A 24,886-nucleotide genomic window follows, 5' to 3' on the forward strand; every position below is an offset into this window, starting at 1 on the left:
CATCTGGTTCTTTTTCGAACCAGTCACAAATGGAGAAAAATCTCCGGGAGGAATTGTTTATTGTGAGAAAAAAAACACTATACAAGTGGAAAAAAGTGTGTGGGTCCGGACGGGTAAACATAGAAATATATGGCGTGATGCTTGTTTTGAAAAAAATGGATTTAGCAGGAGGAAGCGAGAACAACCGATAAATTTTTCAAGCATCTGAGCCTGTTTTATAGCAGAAATTCATTTAAATCCTGACTAAACCGGATATACTTTTAGTTCCCGAATTAATACCAAAATTTTTTCAAAATTGCATAACATTTCCTAATGAAAGCTTGATCCTCGCTAATAACTACTATTATTATTATTATTATTATTTGTCGGGGGTGGTACATCGCATTGAAGCGGAATGAAAAATGATTGTGCGAATGGAAAGCGAGTGGTGAAGAAAGTAATTCGTTCATTTGTGAGCAGCATTTTGAATGCAAAGCAGAGAAAATAAGCAAGTGAGTGGAACGGGGGGCTGTGGGAAGGCTGGGGAGTGAAACTCGTAAGTTATAAACGCAATTGAAATATGCAATGACCAGTGTCCAGACTTCGAACGTCCTTTCTTTCCCCTTTGCATGTCATTCTCTCTCCTTCAGCTTACTCTCCCTCCTATTTCTCTTTTCTACACTAGCAGCCATGAAACATTTGGACCGCGCGGGTGAAGAAGAAGATAGTGGAGAATGAGAGCAGACGAGCCACCCCGTCTCTTTCCCTCATCTAGCGCCATTATTCCGTTGGCTCTCCCCCATGTCTTTCTATTGCCAAGTCTCTCATTCCGCTCGCCTCTTTCTACAACGTTTGAACATCGATTGCTAGCGGCGCCCAACACACCCTCGTCCCCTTTCAGTTGACACTCTCCAACAAAGCTTCAGATGCCTTATTTATATCGAAACAGTAATTGAGAAGAGCATAATGTGCTGCAGGAGGAAGAAACAACGAATGGAAGCAGCGCCTATGAAAAACGAAAATTGAAATATAATTGTGGAAAAGATATAAAGAACTTATTGTGGAAATAATCAGATTATGGAAAAACCAAAAAAGAAGTTGAAGATATGAAAGATTTCTATCAATAGACCACAATACATTTTTGAAAATAATTAAATCTAATGTCTGCGTTCCTGAGAAGAGGAATACCAAAAAAGAAGAAAGGAAGGATTTCGCTATCACCTGAGGGCTTATCTACTGCTATATCTTCAAATGAAAAACCAAAAAAAACCTTATCTAACCCCACAAAAGCGGCTGATGTGGTCACCACTAAGCCATAGGAAGCTAAACGACAGCACCAGAACTAATTTTGTTTTCTAATCTAGTTAGGGTTCAGTCGAAACGAAAATGTGCGTTTAGGTACATTGGGAGGTCACGAGATGTCTGGTCATAGTCTGAAAGCCGAAAAAAAAATCCAGAAGCGAAACATCGGAGATACAAGTTCCTGAAAGCAAACGGTAAGAAAAGGATCTGCCGAATGGCTTTTATACCGTTTCCTCCAAAATTTGAGGAATTTCGTAAAGTGGGTGGGCCGCAAGAATGTTCCAACATTTCTGTGGGCGGATGTGCCAAATCTAAGATTGAGCATTGGATCGCGGGGAACGTGAGTCAGACTAAATCCTTTTAGCTGCTCCGGTCGCTTCCAAACCATACAGTATATAATATTTTGGGAGAGCACTGCCGAGCACTACTAGACAGGAAAAACGGAAAAATGCGAAATAACTATATCGAGCCGATTGGTGTTGGGTTGATGCAAACTCCGCCCATTTTCGAATACAACTATCTGTGAGTCGCCGCCCATCGCTTACTCTTTGGTACTGTAGATGTCCTGTTATCGAAATAGTTTGAAAAAGAAAGAAGGTAGAGGCTAAATAGGTGTCATTACCATTATTCTGAATGAGTTGGTTGATTATCATCAGTGTACATTGAAAATTATCTTTGATCTCAATTCAAATCTTACTGATTGTGAGATTCCAAAGAAAAGTTAAAATAACTTTTGACGACTTCTTGTTAGATGTTTGAGCTAGAAAAAGTGGGAAGTTTTGAGTAATCTGTTTTGTATTTAGACAGAAAATGGGAAATAGCGAGTATCGGGAAAAATGATATCGGAGAAGACGATGTATCAAATAGCTGGGTATGTTTGTTGTTCGAAATTTGAACAACTAGCGAGAAAACAGGTCAACAGCACAAATGTGTTTTTGTCTCATTCATCACCACTTGGATCAAGACGACGGTCGGTGGCTCGGAGTAATCTTTGCACATCTGGCGATACTGTCCGTCTAGACAGTGTTGTAAACTTTCTTATTTGAAAGTCGGCTGTCTAGCCAACAATAACCTTGCTTTATGTTTTGAATGGTACTCGATTGTTTCTGAAGGCTGAATGATTATAATGAAAGGTCATAAGAGATGTTTTGCAAACATGAAGACTATTTCAAAATTTTTGAAAGTTGGACTCGAGAGTATAAATCCAAAATACAACTATGTTTTTTCAAACAACTTAAAATGTTAATAGAAGATAAAAATGAGGTTTGGCTTTCCAGGTTTAATTTTCTTCTGTCGGCAGAGATGAGCGCATAATCTGTGTGTCGGGTTCAAAGCTAATTCAACTTTGTTCATAGAGTTGTGTGATTCTTGTTTTTTTCCCATAATTCAGATTAGTTTTAGACCAATTTCTGATTATTCGATTTACCGTCTTGAAATCCCAACATTTCAGAGCGCTTTTATCAGGATTTCAAGAAGTGCTTCTTTCTTTCATTCGAATCTTCCCACAGGGAAGTCAAACATTTAAGAAATGTTGAACGTATTACTACTTTACTATTACGAACATTTTTTAATCCTTTTTTGCAACTACAGTACATGACCTTTGAGTAGATAATCTGAAATTCTCTCACCATTATTACAGTGCACAATTCTGGGGGAAATGTATGTATCTGCAAATAGGATCACCATCAAATGAAAAACAGAAACCGCTATATGCATAAAGAACATGACTCACATTTTGTCCTTCTTGAGGAAAATCCAAACAGTTTATAGACTAGTTGCTCAAGGAAGTCATTATACTCTGGTACCCTTATTCTTCAAATAACTGATAGTTGATTGAACAATGCAAACTATTGGCTTTTGCTAAGAATTGCGAGAAACAAAGCCCGCTCACTGCCATTCTTATTTGTTTTTACCAGGTTTCAAAATCTAGACCACGTAGATGAAACGCGAATTCCCTTAAAGACACACTTTTCCAGTATTTCTAACAAATATACCAAACACCTGTTTCTCGAATATTTGTCACGGTGCTCCAATTATCTATCAGAACATTGTAGAGGAGGGTCCCGAGTTGAAAGGGAGCAGACGATGTCTCACGAAATTAGTGGTTTCCTGTTCTGTCAGAATAAATAAGGTTCTGCGAAAATCCTTCTCACAATCCATATTCGACCAAAGTTGAATGTTTTGGATTTTGATTTTTTGAACTAATACTTCTTTTCTGTTGGCATAGGATGTATCCGTTTTTTACAGTAATCTGTACATTGAATCTGAGTTCAAAAATCCAATTGGAGGGAGTATGAGTACAAAAAAGCCCATATATGATAATGATGTGGTTTAATATAATAGTGATTCCTTTGTATTCCGATGGCTTTGTGTACCCTTCCCATAACCTTTTGATTTAATGGAAATGCCAATGGCACTTTTATACTTTACCGACGGTGGTTTATGAGAAATACAGTATGACTGTAGTTCAAACACATTTCTAAAAGATATATTCCGAAAAACTAAATATCTAATGAAATCCATATCTTAAAAAACAAATTTCAAAAGTTTGCGGGGGCAGGGTATCATGAAAAATTACTGAACTGAAAATTAATAAGTTCTTGATTTTGAACAACAACATCGTTATGTAACTACGTAATAATCAGTAAAAGATGTCACGATTCGTGAATTCAGAAAAAAAGTTCATTCAACCATAATCATTATATCTGAAAATAACCAGAAACCATCTTGAACATCACATTCTTGAAATTTTATTTTGAAAACGTCAAAATTTTTATTTTCATTATTGTAATCAACGGCGTCAAACTTAACTGAAATTTGTTCCTGTAAAAGCTTTGTATATAGCCGTTCTCCAAAAAAATATTGCATCATCAACCTTGAAACATTTTTTTTTCATTTTGCTTCCTGAAGAAACTTGTGCAATAAGAAAGTGTGAAAGAAGTTGCAATTATGCGACATTCGATGTCTGATCTCCAAAATGTTCCCAAAACGTCCAGCTCTCCAACTCCGGAGGCCTCCAATTTATTTGATCCTCTTCTTCGTCACACATTCATGGTCGCAAGAAAAAAGGCAACTTTTCTTTGCTCCATCTCGATTCAGTGTGTGAATCAGAATAAAATTGTGATGCGCAAAGAGGAAAAAGAAGAAGGAGACGGGAGTCGATGTTTGAAAAAATAGGATAAAAGCAGCGTCTTTTGAACTGACTGGAAAAAATGAAATCTTCGAGAGAGATCCCATTAGAGATAGAACACAATGTATGTAGACTTGACACGTTTTTTTTCACAAAACTTTTTGTCCTCTACGCTAAACCAGAATTCGACAGAGTTTCGTTTTTTTGTCATTTTTCATTCATTGAAAAATCTTTAGAAGTTGTTTTTCTAGCTTTTTCTTCTAGTTTCTCCATGTTTCACTGACGAAGACTTGACGCTCTTAAAAGGCTTCTGATCCATTTCCTTCGTATTTCAGATTAATCTATTTTTGAGAATTGTTCTGTTTTTTTGGGGCGGAAAACGTCTTTAGAAGTGCACTTCCTAATAAGGATTAGGTGCTTGCTCAATTTTTGTGGGCGGTTTTTTATAATATTATAAAGAGTCATAAAGAATAAATATCAGACAAATTTGAACAATTTCTATTTGCATTTTTATACTGTACTCTAGTTATTTTTGTGCAAAATTTCAAAAATCATTTGCAGAAGTTGTGTCTGATGTAGTAATTTTTCTTACCACAAGCTTAATATTCCGGATTAGACTTGAACAAATATTCACGAATAGAAAAAGTGTTGGTTCTTCGAAAAGTATCTTATCAAGCCTGCATGCACTGTAAATAATACTTATATATTAGTTTCTTTGTATTGGATTTGATAACAGGAAATCATTCTTTTGTTTTCAATCTAGGTGATATGCTGTACCTAAAATTGGTATTGCGAAAACAAGTGTTATCTTAGTTTCCCATTATAAATACAAAAAAAAACTGAAAAAGTTCTCTGCGTGTGTAGTTTGTAACATGATCATTATTTTAATTAATTCATTGACGTCCGATAGCAAAAATTATTGGTCCAAGACACATTATTTCTGTTGGTCATCCCCACCTTCCTCCCTACATATTCATTTTCTTCGCACTTCTCCGTTTTTTACAAAACTTCTTTCCAATTTAAACATCTTCGACCTACTTGAAAGCATTCCGAGGTGCTCTTTTCTCTCCTTTTTCACAAGAGCATAGGGCACTAGATACAAGAAAAACTCTCGGACACATATAAACTCGTCCTCACGAAGAGAGGGCCGTGCCCTCCGTTATCGTCTGCAATTTCTTCGCTCCCGGGATGTAGAGAGATGCTCCACTCGCACTTTTTGAGAGCTTCTAACTCTCTCTCTCGCTTTCAAAATCTTTGTTCTTGTGTTTGAATGTAATTGGAAAGATGAAACAATTTTAGACGAGGAAGCTCTTATTTGGAATGTTGTCTCAGAGAATCGGCACTGTCTCAGATTTCCATTTATGTCTATTCCAACGCCACATTCTCTTTGCAAGGGGATAGATCAAATGTTCTTATTCTTGACGGTGGAAAATAAAAGTCGAAACCTCTTTTCCTTTTATCTGCTATCTACTCGTAAACCTTGAAGTAGTGAATCCCCATTCAAATTTTATGAGACTCAGAAAGAGCAAGAAGATTGAGCACGGTGATAAGATTCACCTCTAAAATTCTCTTGGGACCTCTTCTCTTTCTTTATTTGTTCTTCTACCTTTTCCTACTATCCTTTCGATTCGTCGTGTCAAGCTTTTGGTTTTTGATTCACGTTTTCTTCCTCTTTGCAAAAAAAAACTTCCAATTAATTGGAAACGAATACAAAATGAAGGCGTTAGTTGGGACATGTACTCTGACACTCTTCATTTCTCCCGAAACCACATACTCTTAGATGAAACATAGAGCCAAGACGCTGAATCCATTGAGCTCACATTCTGAAAGAAGAAAAAAGAAATATCTGGCAACATGCGTGTCTTCGCAACACATTGTACCACACGAATATTGCCTTTTTCAGTGCGTGTTTCATATGTTTATGTATGTATACAATGTCATTATGAAATGCTTCCAAGAAGATGTCTTCCAGTGTTAATTAAACATAATGCGACCAAAAAATCGTCTCGGAGATTGAACTCAACATTTTTTATTATTTTCCCCACCAATATTTGTAACTTCAGCATCTTAATTTATCCCTGTGAATATAATCATACATATATACAGAAGACCAGATCAAGCCGCTCACGAGGCGATAGATCTTGTAAGCAGGAAAAATAAAAAGAAAGCAAGATAGTATCTAATAGTATTCAATATTGTCTGTAAGACAGAGAAATGCTGAACTGCTTGAATTAGCAGAAATGCATCCGGGAAGTGCATTATCCTACTGCTTGTCTGGTTTTTTACTGATTCGCAATTTTTCGCTTTTTAGATATGAGTCAGCAAAACGAAAGTGTACCCAGAAACCTTAAATATACAATAAAAATTAAAATTAAAACTTGTGTAATGATCAAAGCAAGTTTGAACCAGGAAAACATCAACCACTTTGAATATATAATCTTTTTCATGATTTACCATTTCTCTGTAAAATAAAACGTTCAACATAGTTACTTGTCTAAGGTGCTATTATGTAACTGAGGAACTACAATTTTGAAACTGAAGTTTCCGTTCTGTAATTTTCGATACTGCCTAGATATAAATCAGACCTTCATGTTTCGAAATTACTGCACAAATTAAAAAAAAATAATGAATTACATAACGTTTGTAAACGTAGAAAAACCAGTTGACATAAACTAATAACACTAGTAAAATTAGTGAAATGATTCATCATTTTAAAACCCTAGTAGTATTTTCATGTGAGTAATTTCAAAACTCGAATTGTCTACCATAGACCAAAGTTTAGAAATTCATGGACCCTTATTCGCGGAAGTTTTTCTTTCTCTTTTCCATTTCTCGGTTATAACAAACAATCCATTTCTCATGAACTCCTATCCCCTTACCATTTTCTTATTAATGTTTTATCCCGACAGGAGGTTACACGAGACTCTCTGCCAAACCAAAAGTATCAAGTGGCCTTTCGAATCCAATTTGATTTCGGCACTTTTTTGTGCTCCATGTTTCCCTTTTTGCTACGTACAACCTTCTTTTAGAATAGAGAAATTTTGTCTTTTGTGCTACATTGTGCTTTTTTTCCGAGACTTTTGGAGTTATAAGAAAACGAAAAAAGCTCATTCATAATCTTCCGAATACAAAGAATGGATTTAATTAGATTATAGTTTCTGATACCCATCCATTCAATTTTCCTCTAGCTTCAAGACAATATTTTATATGGATTGAGAAGATTGTTCATAATCCATAAAATTATTCATAAATTGAGAGTGCAGTTTCCTGGCCGTGAATGAGTTTTACTCCCTACTTTATATGCGTGGTTTCAGTCAGCTTTCAGTCAAATACCACTCACAATCATATATTAGTTTACTCAGTTTTTCTTCTTCCATCTAGGTTGAGTCTAAGAAAAATAGTTTTACTATCTCGTGCGTGGTGAGCTATGGCTCTGGTGTTTCATAATGGACTCATTTATTTGTTGTTGGTTATTTGAAGAACAAAATCTTCATCAAATCTCTTCAACCCTATCTATTTTTTCTTCGTGAAGCAACGATCTATGAGACGCTATCTATTGAAAAATATCCGGTCTTCGTTATTCATTCCACTTTTTAAAAATTGAGTTTTTACTTTGGTTGAGATGCTTGCACTACTTTTTTTGACCTCTGACTTTTTTCCGTGAGAATTTGTGCGAGATGATGGCCAACAAAGTGTTTCCATGTCTGTGAGAACTGAAGAGCTTTGAGGTTCTTAGAGCTATTTTGAACCTACGTAGCCTGTTTTATGGAAACATTTTGTACTCTTGGGCAATTGATTGGTTATTATATTATAATTGCTGAAATTGGAATTGAACAGACGAGCATTCGTTCATATACCACATTCTTTTATTAACTACTGGCTCAGATACTGCTCTTGACACAAAAACTATTTTCCAATAAAGTGTCCAAAAATAGCCAGAATTCCTAAACTGCCATATAAAATTGAAACGTTTTATGACATTTCGCCAGCAGGGGGAATTAAACTTTGTTAAGCCATTCTGAACACTCTCCGAGACGAGTTAATTACAGAACGAAAGAGTCTGTTGGTTGGTAGAGAGAAAAAAATAGGGATGCCCCATTTATTGCTTCCCTCTTCTCTGTCTTGTAACAAAACGAATTCTAGGCATTCGATTAAACCTGGTTGAGGCAGTCTCCCTGTCTTTTGTCTTTCGTTTGCCTCCTCCTATTCTAACGTGTACGTCACGGAACTGGAAGCGTGATTTATACGGAAAAATAAGGACCTGGAAGAGAAGAGAACGGATAAATTTTGTTATATGAATTGGAGCTATACTATAGACTCCAATATTTTTGTATTTATTTTCCTCGATACAATAGTTTTCACCCTCATTTTTTGTAACGTTGTTCTTGATTTTCAAACTCTAAACTCTCATGGCCAAAAAAATATAAACTTTAGGAATAAGCCAGTTGTTCCAAAAAATATACTTTCTGTACTTTTGCTGCCCCAACATTCTTCATCCATGTCTCTGTCTAAGAAAGTATTTCGAATAGATTTTTCTAGGTTTGCTGGAAATGTTCTAAGAAATGAAAATTACCTGTAATTGACGTATATCTTTCCAACTTTATCGCGCATTCAAAACTTGATAACAAAGAAAAACCATAAAAATTTAGTGAGCTGACTCAACCTTGTCTACTGCTCTATATGATAAGTATAATTGAAAGAAATGAATGGTGTTCACATATTTCTCAGACATTATCCGAACATATTATCAAAAAACAGATTAACTTATTTTTTCCTGCAGAAAAAAGAATCAGGAAGAGTCAAACTGAGCTAACTCCATCTTCGTGTGGATATATTTGCAATATCAGTTGGGGTCCTCAGTTTGGTTTGCTTTCTTCCTCTTTTTTCCTGCTCCTCTTGAAATTAAACTCTAAGACTTCTTTTTCTTCTTCATCTCCTTCTGCTTCCAAATCTGCCTCCCACTACATATCCCTTCCGAAACTCGATGAAATTTCTCTTTTTCAGCTCACTCGTTCTTTTCTCAATTTTCCTTGTTCGCCTCGAAAATTTGCTCTTCTCTCCTGGACTGACGGCTTCCGCTTCCTCATATGCGTCATTTGTGGAGAAATTGTGATGCCGCATCCCTTCTCTTCATTTCTCCGCTAGCTTCATTAGACTTATACCACCTATCAATTTTTTTTTTGAAAACGTCTAAGCTGTTGCATTTTTAGAGTCAAATCTAAGATCAACGGATGTTTCTGTTTCATTTTCTGATTTTCTTAGATTCGCTTGCATCTAAACGTATCAAACCGAAAATAGACAGAGGCGGCGTCAAAAAGAGGAAAGAAAAAGGACGAAAACGTTAGTAGGACGCCAAATTATTTGCGTTTCAAGAAAAGAACCCATCACCATATCCTTTTGGCCGTCACTGACCCACGATGCTTTGCCGAAAACTTGTTGCAATTTGTGTAGCTCACAACGTTTCTTGGCTCACCAAATTAGCCCCTTCTCTGTTTCGGTTGTCCAAGTTTTTTGAGAGAGAAAACTAACACTTAGGCAAACAGGAAGAATGAGTTAAATTTGCCTGGTAACTGATGCTTGATACTTTTGAGAGGGGTCAATTTTATGAAATGTCCAATTTTCACATGGACCGTTTCTCAGGATGGTATCGGATTACAAACCATTCTGACTCATTTCGTAACATCATCAACCATAGCCATTTTTTCCCAAGAAAGATGTCCAAGTAGATGAATTGTCTGTTTTTGAAATTTTGTTTCTAAAGTACGCCTATTTAAAAAAAAAATCGAAACTATCTAAACGATTCAGAAAAAATTTATGCTACAAATGACAGCAGATACTAAATTTTTTGGTTGAAATTATGTTTAGCTGTGACAGAACAACGTTCGATAATAGCATTCAATCCTGAAAAATTGAAATAATAATCATATTTTCATTTTTATTTGAAAAAACCGTACATTTCTGAACAAATTATGAAGAGCAATCTCAAACAGAGTGATTATCAAAATTGAAAAATAAAGGAAAAATTTGCTTCTTTTCAACCCATTATTAAAATAACATCATTTTCTTGTTATTGTTATTGAACTACGTTGAAAAAGGGGGCAGTTTTCTCGCCGTCCCCTCTTTGCGTTCGGGATTAGGTTACTGACACAGATAAACGTCGAGGAGGCTCATCCTTGTTCAACTATTTTTCTGGTTTGTTGCTCAGCTTTGCTTTTTTCAGAAAGCACAGCTCTTTTTTCTCATCTGGTCAAGAAATCCGCTTGTCCGATGAAGACGACGACGTCCTTCGTCAGGATTAGTAACAAAAATAATTTGATCATCTTTCAATGCGACTGCACGTACTTCTGCAGGGGGGAAAATGTATACCTATTTCCTTCAGAAGATTATTCTAACTTTTCAGTTTTCTCACATCCTCTTGGGTAACGTCAAACGTTCTGCATAATCTTGGTCGTTGCTTATTATGCAGTCGAGTCACATCTCTACTTTTATTCAAATCCACGAGTAGAGTCTAGATGATACCGTCATTCTAACATCCTAAGTTTAGTGATGGAACGACACAGCGGAATCCTCTTTTCTCTTTTTTTCTTGTTCTTTTTCTATTTTTGCTCACTTTTTTATTTTTGCCCACCTCACAATGAACAGGAAAACGAAAAGAAAGAAGATATTTGCATCGTTCCTCTTTCTATAAGGAAAAAAGAAAAGATGATGAGTGACGAATGACATTAAAAGTAATCTGTGTTAAATGACTAGGAAGTGTTACATACGAAGATGCTCGTTTTCTCTTTTTCTTCTTCTTCTTCTATTTTTTCACTATACCAATACAAAAAAAAACTGTTGACGAATGGAGTTTGATACGTGGGCGTCATCGCCTGTTACTGATATGTTTTCTAGTTGAAAAACAAAGGATCCGCATGGTTGGAGAACTCTAGAAATTTTTCACCATGACTTCGGTTACTCATTTCACTAATTTTTACACTTCAGAAGATTTCAGAGTTTGTGACTTTCAGTTTTTCGTTAGTTTCAGATTTATTTTTAGTTTTATTCGAAGTTCTTCGTTTTTTCTCCGGCTTATACATTTTTCTTATCTGTCTGGGTCCGATGCGACATTTAGAGATACGACAAGATCATCAATTTAACTATGTACATTAATGCATTAGCAAACTTTTCCGGTGATGCTGCACTCAATAAGATTAAATTTTGTCATTTCACTTTCCCCGGGCTCTACTTTTCCCTTCGACTTTTCTTTTCCACAATGCTCTGATCTTTTGTTAAATTTCTCTAAGAAGTTTGCAAGAAAAGCGAGCAAAAAATTCTAAATTTTCCAATATAGAAAAATAAGAAATTGCACATAAGTTCGAAAGATGTTCAAGAGAAACCGAATAGTGAAAGAAGGTTTGCTCCTCCACTTCATCAAAACTCGTTCTTTTCATCATCACAGATTTCTTCTCATCTTTCTTATTTTCTATCCATTTTTTCTCTTCTTCTTCACAATCTCACATCTTCCGAATTTCCGCACATCCAGTGAGAGATCTTCTCGTTCTTTTTTGATGTACTTGTTCTTAGAAAATGACTGTAAGAAGAGACGAAATTTTGGAGAACCAACATTTCTGGTCACGCACTTTGGTATCACGGAATTTCGTTGTTTTTTTGGTTTTAGAAAAATTTAATCAGTTCTTAGAGAAATGTTTGATTGAGTTTTGATTAGTTTCTAGTTACACCGTTATTTTTTATTGTTTCTGGTGAGATATGTAAGAGATATCGCTGTTTCATAAGAGAGCTCCAACATTCTTTTCGTTCCACCTCTGTGACTCGTGTAGATCAAAAGAAACCAAAAACTGATTGTGTAATTTTGATAAAAAAGAAGTGAGGAGAAGACCTTTGTTCTTTCTCTCAAAAACCGTGACTCCTCTTCATGCTATTCTTTCAACCGAGATTGTTCTATTGATTTCCATTTAATCCCTCACAAAGGTCTCTTTTTCATTTCCTCTTCTCTGTTCCTCACATATGTTTTTTAAAGATTTTCTTCTCATTTTTTTTTCATTTTTCAGAATTATCACCATAACCGCAACTTCAAATAGCAGCAATATTTTGAGAAATCTACACGGTGACAATTTTCTGATGGTAAGTGGAATCATTAGACTCCGATTTTTATTTGCCGCCCTCCTAGTTTTCTGTTCTGTTCTGAAAGAAGAAAAACTGAAAACAAGTAATTAAATGCTCCCTTGAATCACAACAAGTACTTACCAAATAACACTAGCAGAAATCGTTTTTTTACAGCGACGAAATTTTTTTTCTTGAACAATTTTAGAATTTTTTTTAAATTTAATGATTTAAAAATCAGTAATAATGGAAGAATTTTAAAAAATCGTTATCTGAAGTTGTGTCAGTTGTTTCTTACTTTAGAGATTCATTACGTTCTCTTAAACCTTTGCACTTTGTTTTCCGACTCACTTGCAGACCGCTAGTTTTGAAATCTGAAGAGCCTCTTCTAAAACGCTCATCAGTGTGCAAGAAGTTATTTCCAAACCAAAACTACTTTACTTCTTTCAACTTACTCCTCCGTCTTTTCTTAGGAAATGTGGTTTAGAGCAGGTGAAACCGGAAAAATACGCTAATTGAGCCTGACCTTGTCCACTTTTGTTCCGGCTTCCAGCTATGTTTTCATTCTAAACAAAAACGCATACACTTTTGAATAAAAGTAGACAGAAAGAAAAGACCTGAAAGTGGTTGGCGTGTTCCAGACAACGGTGTGCCTATCCATTCTTCTTTTTAAGTCAGTCTACCGGATGTGTTTTTGTCAGTCGGTTGGTTGATAGTCGTCGTCTGAATCAACACAGCGTCTCATCTCACATGATCCACTTTTTTTCATCTGTCTCTTCTCGTCTTGCACTTTTTTCTCAATTTGCCCCACAACCGAAACAACTCTTCTCTTGCTCACCAAATAATCCGGGGAGAGCCTCTTCTGGTTGCGCCAAAAATGCGTGTTTCCCTTTTTTTCTCTCGCTTCATAAACACCATTCGGAACCGTTTCCTCTTCATGACACCCCTACTCACACTTTTAATACGAGGTTGAATGAACACATGGGGAATGGAAAAATACGGGGGGATACAAAAATCTAGAATGCCAAAAACAATTGAAAAAAGTTTTTGAATAGAGAAAAAAAAGGCAATTTTTTGTGACAGCCAAAAGAGTGGGACGCAGTTTATTTTGGAGTTTGCGTACATATATAAAATGTGTGATTGCAAGCGTAAAATATATTATAATGGGTTGAGCTGTGCTCTCTTTGCCTCTGAAAGCACATGGGCTCCGCCCACTTAGTCGCAGCTCTTCGTGTAAGGCTTACGAGAGCGAGAATCACTCGGGACGGCAGAGTTGTCAGATTCCTCTTCTCTTTAGTGCTTTCTTAATCTCTGTTATTTGTAATTCTGATTGCAACTTTATGAGAAACTGATACTAATGACTACTTCCTGACATCTTGCCACATGGCTATTCATTGGACATCTGAAAGTTCAACTAGAAAAAAAGAAATTGAAAGTATCATGGCGTGGAGTGTGTTCATATACATCCAGGTGAGAAACATTCTTAGAATTCAAAAACCAAACTTCGACTTCCCCTTTTCTTTAAAAAAACTTCCAAAACACCTCCAAAATAGTGGAAACATTTGATTTTCGACCAGTCTGTTCTTCGCAACTCGGCTGCCCTCCTTGCGGAGTTCCGGTACGAAATTGCAAAAAAGGCGTGATGTTTAAAAAATGCTTAGAACCTTTGTTGCAATAGTCTAAAGCTAAGAAGATAGTAGTGGACCTTTTTTCCTCTCAGCTGTGTCTGTCTAATTAGCGAAAGGATCATCGGATCTTCTGACTCAAGTTTCAGTTTTCAAATTATAATATGCGTATGTACATTGATCATTATACATCTCCGCATAGTTCTGAAAAAAGTTAATCTTCAAAATAATCTTTATGACCATTGTGAAAAGGAAATGAAAATCCCATTTTTCACAAAAGTATTTCACTCAACTTTTTTTCAAACTTCACTGTTCCCGAAAATAATTTTTCCGGGAAACAATTAGCTGGAAATGACTCGAAAGCGTCTTTTTGAACGTTCTCAAAATTGCGGTGGCGGTGAAGAAGTGGAAGGATGAGGTATGAATGGGTGAATGTGTGACGCGAGCCTACTTCCTGTGCCACTGGAAACGATTTCGATTCCAATTTGTGTTGTGCACTGCCCCTCTCTAACGCACATACATCTTCTCGTTTTAGCGTAGACTCCTTTTTTTTCACTTTCTTTTTCATTACACTTCAAGACATACTGTCTGTGAGACGTCCTTCCAATTAAAGTTGGGCGGCGCGTGGGATAATAAGCGATGAGGTCCAATTAGATAGAGAAGGACGTCTTTCTCACACGTGGGCTCATACTGAAGCAATTCTAAACTTATTCGATCCAAAATTTCAGGCGGCGCTTGGCGGCTCGCTTTGGACGAGTATTACGTCGCCAGAAGGATCGGTCAGTGTGCCGACAAGTGCGGTTGCCACAATTACATCGACAACAATTAAGCCACAATGGGAACCTTCCCTGCCTGGAAACACATTTGTCGACACACTAGGCCCAAACTCACCGTTATCAGAATACCTGCCTGTCAAATTATGTCTGGGTATACACGATGTATTCATTGCTCTGTTTTTAGTAAGTTTATTCGAAATTTCATGTACTTGTGATAACTAAATAACGTTTCAGGTAATGCTGATCCTGTTAACCATTTTTGGTAATATACTGGTGGTTCTCTCCGTGGTTGTTTACAAACGAATGAGAACGTTCACGAATATACTGCTCACTTCGCTAGCCACCGCCGACTTGTTAGTCGGTCTCATAGTCATGCCAATGTCACTTTTGGACCTTTTGCATAATCATCGATGGCCACTCGGTATGTTCAGACAAGGAAGATAGGATTAGACTTTAAAACCGGAAGTGATGTGCGGATAGGCACTCAGAATGGAAACATTTCGGAAAACGCTTTTGATCAAGTTTTTGGTCTCCTGTGACATCACAAAATTATTTGCAGGAAGTCAAAATTCTGTTGAGATTCTAGAAAAATTGAAACTGATAGAATAAACTATATTGCATAATATTCGAACTGAAATGACTTTTGTTGTTGAGGACAGAACATAAGATTTACTTCCAGATCTGTCTCAAGATTACGTTTTTCTCCGAAAACTCTTTTTTTTCCAGGTCGATTCTTATGCCGAATGTGGGCCACATCAGATGTTCTGCTGTGCACTGCCAGTATTCTCAATCTCTGCGTTATCAGCCTCGATCGCTATTTCGCCATCACATCACCCCTCAAATACCCAAGAACAAGGTAGTCTTTTGTTTTTATTTCTTCTGTTTTCGTTCTTCTTCCTCCGCGTTTTTTTTCTCTCCATCAAGCCCTTCTTTAGAGCTTCATCTTATTCTTCTAAGAGTGCCGGGTAAAAAAAAGGGGAAGAAAAAAAGGAAAATCAGAGAAAAAACAGATGAGGCGGACGCAGCCCAATATCACGCTTCAGTGGTCCTGCCAATCTAAAATTAACTCGATAAACGGACCCTTTTCTTTCCACTCGGCAACAATAAGAAATACCCATCGAATGTTGCGCTGTGGATCTTTTGTTGTTCTAAATGAACTTTAAGAAAGAAAAAAAGGAAACAGGAAGTAACTTATGATTTCAGATCTCGGAAAATGGCGGCAGGACTTCTAACAGGTGTATGGACACTATCCTTCGTGGTATGCAGTCCTCCATGGGTAGTTCCGAGTTGGAACCTCTTCACTGATAATAACAATAATACGGGATCAAGTGAAGATTTCAAATGTGCCTACTCCCCATCAGTCGCATATCGTATCTACAGTGCTCTAGGAAGTTTCTACTTACCACTGCTCGTCATGCTTTTTGTATATTTCAAAATCTTCCGGGTCGCTTCTGAACGTGAAGCCCTTATGAGACAATCCGTTGGAACTTGTCGACTCAGTAATCGACTCACCAAGACGCAGCAGAAAAACCAGAGAAATAATCTGAGGTGAGGACTTACCAGACACTAGACAACGATTTGAAATGCATGAGTTTTTCCAGTGTTTTTTACCACATCCGTTTCATTTTCCTATGTTTTTTTTTCTTTTTGCAGAACTGCTAGTGCACCTCACTCACGTACACGAGTTCAAGTCAACCACAACTGCGGTCGAGTGAACTACTCAGTGAGACCGATGGAGTATGCAAAGTGAGATTTCAGTAGATGAATAGTTCACAGACTAAAAAAACGGAGATTGACCATTATGCATTTCAGCCGTTTGGAAAACTCATTGAAGCCAAGCACGGAAAGATTCGATTCAACCGACTGTGAAGATTCACCACCAAATGGGGATAGTCTGGAAGCAGGAACTACGTGCAATGTAATAAGTTTTTTCCTTTTCTTCAACTTATAATTGAGTCGTCATGTGATGATTCAAGCACTCCTTTTATACATGAATCAAATTTCATTTTTAATGAGCCACGGCTTCTTTTTCTAGATCTCCATGTCTTTGGTGACGAATTCTCCTCCAAATGGATCACAGAAAGAGGCCAAAAACTCAATGGAGCGAGAATGTCATTCTTTGGCTGACATTGTCAACAGCGCCGATACTCCAGTTAGGAAGAACACTGAAGTTGGAATTGCTCCGTCGTTGAGTAAAAGAGCTAGACAATGCAATGCTAGACTGCAGCCTAATAACTTACTTCAAAAGGTTCGTTTTTAAGAAAACCGGAAGAAACGAAACACAAAACTCAATTTTTGTTAATTTTTTCTTTCTCAGGCTCATGAACATTATCAAATTAACGGTCCAGGAAAGGCTGTTCGTGGCTCAAAAGAAAAAATGGTGTATTTGAGGGAACGAAAAGCTTTGAAGACTATTGGAATCGTGGTTTTAGGTATTTGAACTCAACTTGAATCTGATTTCAAAATAAGAGTTATTTGTAGGATTCATCATTTGCTGGATGCCATTCTTCATCATGTATTTGGTGGAAGTGTTTATTTCTGATCCAGTCGCTGAGTCAGCAGTCTACAGAATCACCTCAGAGTTCTTCTTATGGCTGGGCTACTCTAACTCGGTACTAAATTTCAAATAGTTGTTTTTATCAAAGTATTATGTTTACAGGTTCTCAACCCAATCATCTACACTATGTACAACGGTGACTTCCGACGATGCTTCCGTGATCTCCTTTCATTCGGCTGTGTTCAACATCATCGACGAACCATGAGCGTCAAGAAACTTCATCAACAATCAACAATATTCTAAGCTGTCATGTATCAATTTTTAGCTTCTAAAACTCCGTGTCAATGGGTCCCCACGTTGATCTCATTTGTATTCTTAATTCTCTTCCCCCAAAAAATGGACGGTTCAAATTGAACTTCGATTGTTCTTTTTTTCTCCCCCGACAACTTCACCAAAATTCGATTGCGAGTTGATTTTCCCTTTTTCTCCCGTTTTTCTTTCTACTACCGAATAATTTCCGCACGACAATAATATCAAGGAAATAGTTGCGTCAGTTTTCTTTTTTCAAAACCAATCTGCCAGCTTCTCTTAAATGAATCGTTGCTTCTATCCGTTGAATACCCATTGTCTGTAGGGAAATCATAGCAGACAGGGAAACACTTATTTTCAGATTAATAGGCCAACTTGACAAAACAAGGAGAAATTGTTGCATATGACTTGGATTATGTCACAAGAATAGACTGACGATGTTTTGTTTAGAAAAAACAAAGTTTGGAAAACAGGTGGGTTGTAAAATATGACGATTTGTTGCAAAAGCCAGACGAGTAGGTTTATTAGGTAGCTTAGGAGATAAACTCTGTTTGACCTTGATTCCTGTAATAAAACAAGCGGAGGTAATTTATATATCAGGTTCATCAGATGGACAATGGAAAAAAAATTCTATATCCTTGAAAAAAACAACATCTATTTTACTTTTCTAAGTACAGAAAAGGATTTAGAAAATTTTCTGTGATTTTGTGAGCCCCAGTCTTATCTCAGAACATCAGACGATTTCAATTAGCCACAATAGTTTGTTTACTACTCCCTCATGAAAAGAATCCTCATAATTGTGACGGACCAAGCGTCTGCATGATGGATGATCTGAGTTGATCGTTTGATCGTTTTTAAGGTGATTGCTTTCATGATAAGACCCCGATGTGCCAATTGGCAGTATATCTCCCGGGTCCCTCCTTGCACAATGGGTTATTTTTTGAAGATGCCTTGGCCCAAAGCTCCCTCTCCCTCTCTCCAAAGCGTTTACAACACCCACCATCACTCCTATTTACTACCGTGCCAGTGAAAAAGCAGAGATGTAATGAGGAAGAGTGTTAAAAGAGGAGCAGGCGATCCGTGGAGACGAAACATTCGTGGTGGCAGAAGGACGGCAGCGACAAGAGCATTACACATTGGCAAATAGCAAAAATTCCGCGGGTTCTGAGGAGATGGAGAGAGATGCGGTGCTGCTGATCGGAGACGATTTCTTGGAATCGCCGCAGCGAGATACTTTGTGATAGCGGATGGCGGTAGACTGCGAAAGACATACAATAGATCAAGGAAGAGAAAGAGCAGCTCTCGACCAGCCGATTTTCAAGTAACCCCCTCGTTTGAATCAAAAATTGAAACGAACGTCAGGAAAGATTTTTAGGAAAATGGATGAACATCATCATGTCTGAAACATCAACATAGGTCAAAGTATAATAATTTCGGTAGCCATCTCGGAAGTCAATGGCTAACGTCCTTGACAATCGCTATCTATCGAAATGAATTGCAACGAACGGAGACGGGTTGAGTAACCTGTAATTACGGTGTCAATTGCCGGTGCATCGTGTTTTTATCTATCCCTGGGAATCAAGTCAACCGGGGAATTTGACCCCTTTCGTTCCGTCGCCCTTTCCGTCTTCTCTCCTTCTCATCTCTTTTCGAGCAATGAGTGCTTCTCGATCAGAGATATCCCTTCCGGCTTTACGTGATCAGAAAACTAGGAACAAGAACAATCACATCGAAAATCAGAGTGTAAATTATAGTTGAAATGTTAAGATATTCCGAGAACAAGTGGCTTCGTTAACACGGAAAACAAAAAAGCGCTAAACCGATCATCAAATAAACCAGTAACCTCTTAGGTATTACTGTAGTTTGCCAAAGTTGAACTACAAAGAGATCTTGTATGTGAACTTCTCAACAATGAAATTTCAATGCACAATGCGTTTTGACAATAGCAAAAACCGACACTCTCTGAAATGAAATACAGATATATCAAAGAAATGCATTGAAAAATCAAGATCTTTAACCTTTATTCAACAATATTCATGTTTGAAAACGGTTTTCTTTTGGAATCAAACTCAAGGATCAAACATAAAAAGAAATGAACACAGATAAACTGATAAACTAATTTTCTGTATTTCTTTGGAAGATTCTATCAAAAGTGCTCATACTCAAAAGCATCTGGAATCTTGTACCCACATCAAACATTTGAGTGGAGAACTTTTCTAGAAATAAACTGTCAAGAAAAAGTTTATGTCCACATGGGAGATGTAGTACTCACACAGACAACATACACATAGTGCAGCGTGCTTTCTGATGGTCATGAAGTGATGTCATCCGATTCTTCGTCTCCGTCCCACTTGGGTCAATCTCCAAAAAAAGTTGGAAGACATTTGTAAACAGAACATCGATGCCCCATACATCTGAATCATCATTGACATTTCGCTTTTTTCTAAACATAACATTTTCATTTTTTATTCTTTTTTTGTCCCGTCATTGTTTTTGATATTTTTTTATATAGCGATTACTCATCAAAAGTCGAACGCTTCATGTTTTGTACAGAGAAACAAAAACTATTCTTTTATGCTTTTATACGGAAGGAGGTGGAAACATATGAAAATCCAATAAAAACAAATATTCCGAAAACGGAAACAATCCGAAAACTTTCCCGTAGGAAAAGGAAAACAAAAAGTTTCTCGGGACAATACTAATTAAATCGCGAACCCATTTCATCGGGTCCCTTTCACTCCCAGACCTTTTTTCCTTCCTTTTCCCCTTTTCTCACAAGCAATGCCCGATGAAATTGCCGAGAGGTAACATCATCATGTTGTTGATGGTTCCTGGTGATGCTCCTTCTTCTCCCTGTTGTCTCCCCCGCATTGCCGTCGAGCAGTTGAAAGCTAAACTTGCAGTGTAACAGCGAGAAAGCAGGGCAGCTAATTCACTGGAAACAATTCGAACTTTTGAAGAAAAACAAAAAGCTCAAAGATTGGAATGGGTTTCCTAGAACCAATATTTTTCCTTGGAACGACGGAAAACAAAGAAAAATATTACAGTTTCAAAGGAATACATTCCAAACATCAAAAGCGGTTTCCCATGTAAAACATGAATTGAAAGAAGAACATGACATTCGTAACTGAAACTGTGCTGGGAACTGCTGAAGTTTCACAAATCTTACAAAAATTTTCAGATGTTTTCAGATTAAAAGAGAAACTTTTGAAAAGATTTTCTACAAAAGTGAACGACCACATTGAAGATTCTTCTAGCCTAGTCCCAATAGATTGAATTTCATCATCCAATTGTGCTAGTAAAACATCAATGATTAAGAATCACCAGATTTCTGCATATTCATTGTCTGAAAACCTAAAAATATTATTTAGAATGTCCACTTTCAATGATCAGTGGCCGCTAGTCCCTCGTGCGCTCGGTCATTCTTTCGTAACGGCCTCAGAGTTTATTTCAACATTGCCCCGTTGATAATCGCAGTTTGCAAAAGCGGTCCGTTTTCCAAAATTTCGGGACGCCTCACTGTTTTTTTTTTGTCTTCGACCCGCCCCCTGAGGAGTGTATGACGGATGGCACTCTCCGTATTCCCTCAATCCCTCGTTTGGTGGGCGGAGTCTCCCGACCAATGGCAGAGTTGCGACGCGGACGCGTCGCGTGCTTCAGTATAAAAGGGAGGGCAGAGCGAGCCGTGCACCGCTTTACGGCGCTCGATTCAGTGATCCTACAAAAATGTGTGACGACGAGGTTGCAGCTCTCGTAGTGGACAATGGCTCCGGAATGTGCAAGGTAAGCAATGGGTCGATAAGTCTTAGATAACAACTGGGTGGGCTAAAGGAAGAGAATCTTTAGATACCGTATTAGGAATAGAAAATGGGAACTCCTACTTTTGAATTTTCAAACCACTTGGGTACTAACAGTTTTTGGCCTAGAATTTCAAAACCTTTTGGAACTATTACTTTTGAAGGCAAAGAGAGTGATCACATCACAAACCAAAAGGTTGTCTTTTCGTATTTCCTTCTCTCTTTTTGAATTTCGGTATTTCCCTCTCTTTTCCTCTCTTCTCAACCTTTCGGTTTACATTGTTTCGAAAATAATTATGGCAACAGCAGTGATTCATATCGTCCCTCAACACCTGCGCATGGTCACTCGCTCCCCCATGTTTCCTTTCCGTTTTTCAAAATCTGGCGCCACGCGCTCATACCACATCCCAATGGGAGGCGAAAAAGGGAGTATCGTCGCAAGGATATGTTTTTAGTGTGTGTGTGTGTAGAGGGTATTGTGGAAAGAGGGCCAACCCGACCCCGAACCGATGCGCATTTGCAATGGTGTGTGAGAAAGGCCGAAGGAACGTCCGCGACGTTTCCTTCGTACAAAGAGATATATCACGACCACTGTGTAATGCACATTGAAAGGGGGAATATGCCAAAAGGATCATAGTTCCGAGAGACTGAGATTCCGAACGTAGATTAGTATCCGGACGGGAGGACATGAACACTTGAGACAAATTTCTTGTGGGCTAGAGGTTTTTGTGATCCTTACGCGAGTATCTTTATTAACAAGCACCTCACTTTGCAATCCTCATTAAGTATAATTTGGGAACGAAACGAAACGCGAACATCAATTATCCGCACCCTCTTCTCAATAGTACTAGGACTACTTGGCTAATTTGCGGCCCCCTAGGAACAAGACGTGTGAGAGTGTCTGTATGCAAGTGTTTGGTGAGATTCCGATGGTATTGGCGAACCCCTCTCCCTTCCCGGATTTATTTATATATGTGTCAGAAAAGAGGCAGCCGCTAATCGCTAATCTTGACAGTGTTGGTCAAGTGTGCCCTTGTATCCTCCTCGCATCACTGTATGCAAGGCGATTTCCCTCCTTCGGCCCCCTTCTCTTGTTGAATGACCGAACGGATGGATGGATAGGACACAAAGAGGGACGTACGGACTGTCAAGGCCAAGAAATGCCACCTTTTGTCAACCCTCACTATATTGATTGATAGGAATGCATATGCGCAATGGAGACATGAGAGTCCGATTGAGGCCAAGTAGTAGGGCGAGGATAGCAAGTGCGTTTAGGATGAGATGGGTGGATAGGAATCAAAAGGGACGGGACGAGGAGAGGGTGTAGTAGTTTCAACGCATTCTAATTCAATTCAATTCTTATTGAAATCAAAAACTGACACTTTCACATCTGGTGCTCGTGATGCGACGACGATGACTCAATGCATTTCGAAATCTGTCTTAGTGTCCCAGTGTCCCCACTGCTTCTCAGTTCTGCTGATGGCCTCCCATTCGTTCCGTTTCCTATCTCATTATTCAACAACGCAATTGGATTGCGAAATGGGTCTGAGTGGTTGAGAAGAGAGAAAAAACGGGGCCAGTGGCAGCAAACCCCGCGACCAACGGGGTAAGAAAGCATTGGGGCACACTCACACACAGACACACACATATGTTGAGCGTCGCCGCTCACCACACACCAAAGCGTTCTCGGAAAAAGTACTTCATTCGATATCAACCGTGAACTAGAGGAGTAGAATAAGAGAGAGGGCATCTAGAGAATGGGTCTATTGTGTTTGCACTGCTCTCGCTCGTGCGCTCTGCCAAATCTCAACCAAATTCTCGCCGCAACCTTCTCTTTGCAATGTAAATACATTGGACATTCTTCTCCGACCTTAGGAAAATAACTCATTTCTTAGACTGGGGTCATCATGAAACACATTGAAACAAATTAAAACGATTACCTCCATTTTCAGGCCGGATTCGCCGGAGACGATGCTCCACGTGCCGTCTTCCCATCCATCGTTGGACGCCCAAGACATCAAGGAGTCATGGTCGGTATGGGACAGAAAGATTCCTATGTCGGAGACGAGGCCCAATCCAAGAGAGGTATCTTGACCCTCAAGTACCCAATTGAACACGGAATCGTCACCAACTGGGATGACATGGAGAAGATCTGGCATCACACCTTCTACAATGAGCTCCGTGTTGCTCCAGAAGAGCATCCAGTCCTCCTCACTGAAGCTCCTCTCAATCCAAAGGCCAACAGAGAAAAGATGACCCAAATCATGTTCGAGACCTTCAACACCCCAGCCATGTACGTCGCCATCCAAGCCGTTCTCTCCCTCTACGCTTCCGGACGTACCACCGGAGTCGTCCTCGACTCTGGAGATGGTGTCACCCACACCGTCCCAATCTACGAAGGATATGCCCTCCCACACGCCATCCTCCGTCTCGATCTTGCCGGACGTGATCTTACTGACTACCTCATGAAGATCCTTACCGAGCGTGGTTACTCTTTCACCACCACCGCCGAGCGTGAGATCGTCCGTGACATCAAGGAGAAGCTCTGCTACGTCGCCCTCGACTTCGAGCAAGAAATGGCCACCGCCGCTTCTTCCTCCTCCCTCGAGAAGTCCTACGAACTTCCTGACGGACAGGTCATCACCGTCGGAAACGAGCGTTTCCGTTGCCCAGAGGCTCTCTTCCAGGTAAGATGATACCCCAACTCATAATTGGAACATGACACTAATCCATTCTCTTTTCAGCCATCTTTCTTGGGTATGGAGTCCGCCGGAATCCACGAGACTTCTTACAACTCCATCATGAAGTGCGACATTGATATCCGTAAGGACCTCTACGCCAACACCGTCCTTTCCGGAGGAACCACCATGTACCCAGGAATTGCTGATCGTATGCAGAAGGAGATCACCGCCCTTGCTCCATCGTAAGTTCACTCAAATTCCCTCAAGCAACAAGAAAACTAAATCTTCTTTTATTTCAGTACCATGAAGATCAAGATCATCGCCCCACCAGAGCGCAAGTACTCCGTCTGGATCGGAGGATCCATCCTTGCCTCCCTCTCCACCTTCCAACAGATGTGGATCTCCAAGCAAGAGTACGACGAGTCCGGCCCATCCATTGTCCACCGCAAGTGCTTCTAAACGTCTCCATTCTCCATCTCCAAGCTCAACAGACAAATGTTTCGTATTATCCTGCAAACCATCAAGCCCATTGTTTTTTGTCTTTATTTTCTCTTTTCTTCTTTCTTTTATCGTGTACATTGTTAGTGATAGACTTCTACCCCTCAAAAAGGCTGCATTATTCCTCTAACCCTCTCCAAAATCTCCTATGGTAACTTTTATTGTATTTGTTCAATACTACCCCGGTAGTAA

General features: G+C 38.6%; 3 protein-coding genes across 3 annotated transcripts; 2 read left to right on the forward strand and 1 right to left on the reverse strand.

Moving 5' to 3' along the window:
• Positions 1-13,894: 13,894 nt before the first annotated feature.
• Positions 13,895-17,712, forward strand: GCK72_024336 (uncharacterized protein; the record flags this gene model as incomplete). Its single annotated transcript, XM_003118015.2, has 11 exons — positions 13,895-13,981; positions 14,865-15,095; positions 15,147-15,333; positions 15,639-15,768; positions 16,116-16,460; positions 16,566-16,658; positions 16,725-16,830; positions 16,948-17,160; positions 17,230-17,344; positions 17,394-17,524; positions 17,572-17,712. 11 exons carry the CDS (start codon positions 13,895-13,897, stop codon positions 17,710-17,712), a joined length of 1,779 nt encoding a protein of 592 aa, XP_003118063.2.
• A 1,014-nt stretch (positions 17,713-18,726) lies between these two features.
• On the reverse strand, positions 18,727-24,775 carry GCK72_024337 (uncharacterized protein; the record flags this gene model as incomplete). The annotated part of the gene is made up of 6 exons (XM_053735838.1): positions 18,727-18,976; positions 19,991-20,161; positions 20,495-20,653; positions 23,327-23,385; positions 23,456-24,195; positions 24,499-24,775. 6 exons carry the CDS (start codon positions 24,773-24,775, stop codon positions 18,727-18,729), a joined length of 1,656 nt encoding a protein of 551 aa, XP_053579404.1.
• On the forward strand, positions 21,445-24,655 carry GCK72_024338 (uncharacterized protein; the record flags this gene model as incomplete). The annotated part of the gene is made up of 4 exons (XM_003118071.2): positions 21,445-21,501; positions 23,468-24,202; positions 24,260-24,438; positions 24,496-24,655. The coding sequence occupies 4 exons, from the start codon at positions 21,445-21,447 to the stop codon at positions 24,653-24,655; spliced, it is 1,131 nt and encodes a 376-aa protein (XP_003118119.2).
• Positions 24,776-24,886: the final 111 nt, after the last annotated feature.

This window comes from Caenorhabditis remanei, chromosome X, assembly GCF_010183535.1.
Source record: "Caenorhabditis remanei strain PX506 chromosome X, whole genome shotgun sequence".
Taxonomy (NCBI): Eukaryota; Metazoa; Nematoda; class Chromadorea; order Rhabditida; family Rhabditidae; genus Caenorhabditis; species Caenorhabditis remanei.